Below are 5,000 nucleotides of genomic sequence, written 5' to 3' on the forward strand. Positions count from 1 at the left end.
ATCAACATTTTCATTCATGCATTTTATCATCTTCACATTTTCATTCATGCCCTTCATTATCTTAACATTTTCATTCATGCCTTTCATTATCTTAACATTTTCATTCATGCATTTTATCATCTTCACATTTTCATTCATGCATTTCATTATCTTAAAATTTTCATTCATGCACTTTATTATCTTAACATTTTCATTCATGCATTTTATCATCTTCACATTTTCATTCATGCATTTTATCATCTTCACATTTTCATTCATGCATTTTATCATCTTCACATTTTCATTCATGCATTTTATCATCTTCACATTTTCCTTCATGCCCTTCTTCCGAGGTCAGCACCACCGGCGCCACCCACGGCCCCCGTCCATTAGGATCCATGAGAGTCCGTGTCCATTTCTCCTCATAGCTCAGTCCGGTTCCCTCGCGTCCTCGGTTCCTCCGCAGCATACAATCACAACAATAATATGCGAAATAATGAGAACGAATCCCCTTTTTTGGCCTCAACAACCGCCGCTAACAACCACAACCACACCCACTGGCAGGGCGAGAGGCGGAGGCGAAGGGAGGTGGACTCGCGGGAGGCGGGATCCTGCACGGCCGACTCGTGTCCTGCGCCGCTCTCCGACGCCTACATGACCCTCCAGCAGGTCAGTGTTGGAGGAAAGGAGAAAGGGAGAGATATGAGGGAGGGAGGAAGAGAGAATGAGGAAATGAGAGAGAGAGAGAGAGAGAGAGTGAGTGAAAGAGAGAGAGAGAGGGAGAGTGAAAGAGAGAGAGAGAGAGAGAGAGAGAGAGAGAGAGAGAGAGAGAGAGAGGGAGAGTGAAAGAGAAGAGAGAGAGAGAGAGAGAGAGAGAGAGAGAGAGAGAGAGAGAGAGAGAGAGAGGGAGAGTGAAAGAGAGAGAAAGAGAGAGAAGGAGAGTGAAAGAGAGAGAGAGAGAGAGAGAGAGGAGAGAAAGAGAGAGAGGAGAGAGAGAGAGAGAGCTAAATTAAATGGCAGTATTGACCCTTATATTTGTCTTCATCATCAGGATAAAAATAATTTTAGTATTGTTGATAATAGTATTAGCAATAAAAGTGATGATAGTAATGCTAATGATAGTCATGGTAATTATGATAACCTTGGTAGAGAAAGATAATGACAGTCTGATGACATTGATAATTATATAGATAATAATAACGATGAATAAAATGGCGAAATTAAAAGCAAAGATAACAACAGGAGCCTTAGCAACAACACCGATAACAATAACAACAACAAATACACTAACAACAGCAACAGTTAACAATGGAATGCAAACAACAACGGCGGCGCCATAATAACAGCAACAACAAACGAAAAAGCAACATGAAACGAGAACAACAACATCAACTACAACACCGCCAGCCATAGCCTCGAGAGCAAACGAGAACAACAACAGCCATAGCCTCGAGAGCAAACGAGAACAACAACATCAACTACAACACCGCCAGCCATAGCCTCGAGAGCAAACGAGAACAACAACAGCCATAGCCTCGAGAGCAAACGAGAACAACAACCTCAACTACAACACCACCAGCCATAGCCTCGAGAGCAAACGAGAACAACATCAGCTACACCACCGCCAGCCATAGCCTCGAGAGCAGCGGATCCCAAGCCCACTCGACACCGGCCCGACGCGCGCTGGCCAAAGTGCGGTCGACGTGAGCCGCGAAAGGCAGAGCTTCAGTTCACCTCAATTCGATTACTTCCGCTCCTGTCACGGCGGATCAGTCTCTCGCGCTCTCCCCGTCTCTGTCTGTCTGTCTGGTTTTATTTTTCTGTTTGTCTCTCGCGCTCTCTCTGTCTCTGTCTGTCTGTCTGTTTTTTTCTGTTTGTCTCTCGCACTCTCTCTGTCTCTGTTTGTCTGTCTGGTTTTTCTGTTTGTCTCTCGCACTCTCTCGTCTGTCTGTCTGTATTCTCTCGCTCTCTGTGTCCCCTTATCCCTTCCCTTCCTTCCATCCTTCCTTTTTTCCTCCTCTCCCCTTCTCTTCCTCTCCTCCCTCCCTTCCGTCCCTCTCACTTTCCTCCTGTCCCTTCCCCCCCTCCCCTCCTCCCACTTCCCCCTTCTCTCCCTTTCCACCTTCCATCCCCTCCTCCTCATTTCCCTCCCATTCCCAGCCTACCCTTCTCTTCCCTCCCTCCCTCCCCTCTCTCTATCCATATATATATATATATATATATATATATATATATATATATATATATATAATGTATATATATATATATATATATATATGTATATAAATATATATATATATATATATATATATATATATACATATATATATATATATATTATATATATATATATATATTTATATATATACATATATATATATATATATATTTCTCCTATCTTTCTTTCTCCCTCTGTCTATCTCTCTCTAAATCTCTTTCTCTCTCTCTCTCTCTCTCTCTCTCTCTCTCTCTCCTTCTCCCTCTCCTTCTCTCTCTCATTCTCCCTGCCCCTCCCTCCCCAGATGGAGTTCTACCTGCGGGAGATCAACACCACGTACGCCCCCCGAGTGTCGGTGCAGTCGATCGGCAAGTCGGTGGAGGGTCGGGACATCTGGATGGTCCACGTGAAGTCGGGAGGCTGCGCTCAAGGCAAGTCGGTTTACCTGGAATGTGGTGAGTTAGTCTGGGAACAGTCTGTGGTGGTGAGTCTGATTGAGGAGAGTCTGTGGTGTTGATTCAGCTCGTGCAGCGGTTATGAAAGAGTGAAAGGCCGAGTGCGAGTTGGACTGCTGCAAACCCATAAGGATAGATTTTGCAGGAACACTTCCAGTGACTCCTGAGCAATATTCACGAAAGGTCATGGACTCAGAAATTTGGTTTTAGCAGAAAAAGAATGTCTTGGACCGAGATTTTGCCTTTGACTCCGCGCAAATATCCTCAACACCCGATTCTTGAGTAAGACGTTTCGCAAGGGGCAGGAGGCGTCCCGCGGCCACAGGCACTGACCTCGACTTGTCCTCGTGAGGCGCCGACAGCACTGAGTTTACAGCTGTTGAAGATAATTCCGCACCTGTGGGGATATGGAGGAGGAACAGCGAAGGGAAGAACACGAATATACCGAAGGCCCTTTCGCTCTTGCGACGAAGCAATAACGAAAAGGCCTTTGGCATATTCGTGTGTTTTCTTGTTCTTCCCTTCGTTGTTCATGTTGCAATTCGATCGACATGAATTCCACACGAATATGGAAGACTTCCCTTCCAGTTTTACTCGCTGCCGAACATTCATTGAGCCGTTTCCTCCATTTCCTGCAGTTTTCTCTTAGATAAGCAGCCGTAACAAATGTAGAGGTGATTAAGTAAACATTTAAGAAATATTAGACATACTATAGTAATTATATATTGAAGTTCACCACATTACTAATTTAATTCCATAATTAGAGTAGACTACTGCTCTCGGGTCTCTTAAAACGTCATTATGAGCTCTAGTTAACTGTGAAATGTGGCAAACTGCGAGTCAAAGACGAAATGGCGACGGTCATTCTTAAGAACGAGACGTAAACAAATTCCACGATAAACCTGGAGTAAAAGACCGCGTTTAAGGACGGTCCTGAAATTCGCCAAAGGACATTCCTTGACCTTCCGCGAATCCCGCCCCTGCCGTCGGTGCGTGGGCGTGGGAGAGTGATTGGCAGGCGCGTGGATGCGTGAGACGACGACGAGCGTAAATATTCTTATTTTCACTCGTTGTCGTAAACAAACAGCAAAGCAACACGCAACAAGGCTACAACTGCACGGTTAAAAAGCATCAGTTGCAAAAATAAATAAATAAATAAATAAAATAAAATAAATAAAAAATAAAAAATAAAAACTTTGTGCAAGGTTTGGCGCAATTTATATTTATTTCAACGCACTAACTTATTTCTACACATTTTAAAACATATTTCCATATACTTTGTACAGATTTCTACTCAATTCATACCTATTCCAATACATACTACCTTCACACTTCACACCTATTTGTACACACTTCATACTTCCACCAACTTTACACCATTCCTAAACTTCTTTTCCACACGCCCCATCCTCCCTTCCCCCCCCCCACCCCCCACCCCCCCACACACTTCTCCACGGCCTGCCATAACACCCCCATACGCCCTTAGGTGACACACAGCCGCAGGTCAACCTCCGACACCCGAGGATCGCCTACTGGATGATGAAACGTCGAGCTGTGTGGATAGAAGGAGGTTCGTGCGAGGCTAGCGTCGGGAGCGAGGCTAGCGTCGGGAGCGAGGCTAGCGTCGGGAGCGAGGCTAGCGTCGGGAGCGAGGCTAGCGTCGGCCGCACGACAGTTGCCATTGTCGCTTCCCGATGCTTGTTCCGAATGGTCAAGCCAGTGTCTGAATTCTTAAATTTGAAGCCTTTTAGAGAGAAAATGGGCGAATAGATTGATAGATAGTTTATATATGTGTGTGTGTGGATAAACGTAGATATGGTTAGTGGGATTAGTGAAACTAGGAACGGTCACAGGTGGATCTGCATCACGAAGATATATGGTCTCCCTCAGATACAGACAGACAGACAGACACAGAGAGACAGATGAACAGACACAGATCAAAAGACAGACAGACACAGAGAGACAGATAAACAGATAGACTGACATACAGAGACATTTATACAGACAGGCAGACAAAGAGAGATAGAAAGACGCAGAAAGACAGACAGGGAGAAAGTCACATAGACAGATGAACAAACACAGTGAGACAGACAGACAGACACAGCGAGACAGAGACAGACAGGTACAGAAAGACATAGACACAGAGAGACAGACATTGACGCAGCAATACGCAGCGCATGATGAGGAAACCATCATTTCCCGAAACGTGGTGGGTTTCCTGCCGTGACAGTTTCTCGTTCCACAAAAGCCCCTCCCTTCTTCCCATCCTTCCTCCTCTCCTCTTCTCTTCCTCTCCTCCCTCCCTTCCTTTCCTCCCTTCCCTCTCACTTTCCTCCTATCCCTTCCCC

At 45.1% G+C, this 5,000-nt stretch overlaps 1 protein-coding gene across 1 annotated transcript in view; it reads left to right on the forward strand.

Moving 5' to 3' along the window:
* LOC113807517 (carboxypeptidase B) overlaps positions 1-5,000 on the forward strand; it is a 29,866-nt gene that overhangs the window by 16,019 nt on the left and 8,847 nt on the right. The window contains exons 4-6 of the mRNA XM_070116306.1: positions 544-648; positions 2,502-2,628; positions 4,139-4,222. Coding sequence (XP_069972407.1) covers positions 544-648; positions 2,502-2,628; positions 4,139-4,222 — 316 coding nt within the window. The remainder of the gene's footprint in view (positions 1-543; positions 649-2,501; positions 2,629-4,138; positions 4,223-5,000) is intronic.

The sequence above is a fragment of the Penaeus vannamei genome, chromosome 38, assembly GCF_042767895.1.
Source record: "Penaeus vannamei isolate JL-2024 chromosome 38, ASM4276789v1, whole genome shotgun sequence".
In the NCBI taxonomy this organism is placed as follows: Eukaryota; Metazoa; Arthropoda; class Malacostraca; order Decapoda; family Penaeidae; genus Penaeus; species Penaeus vannamei.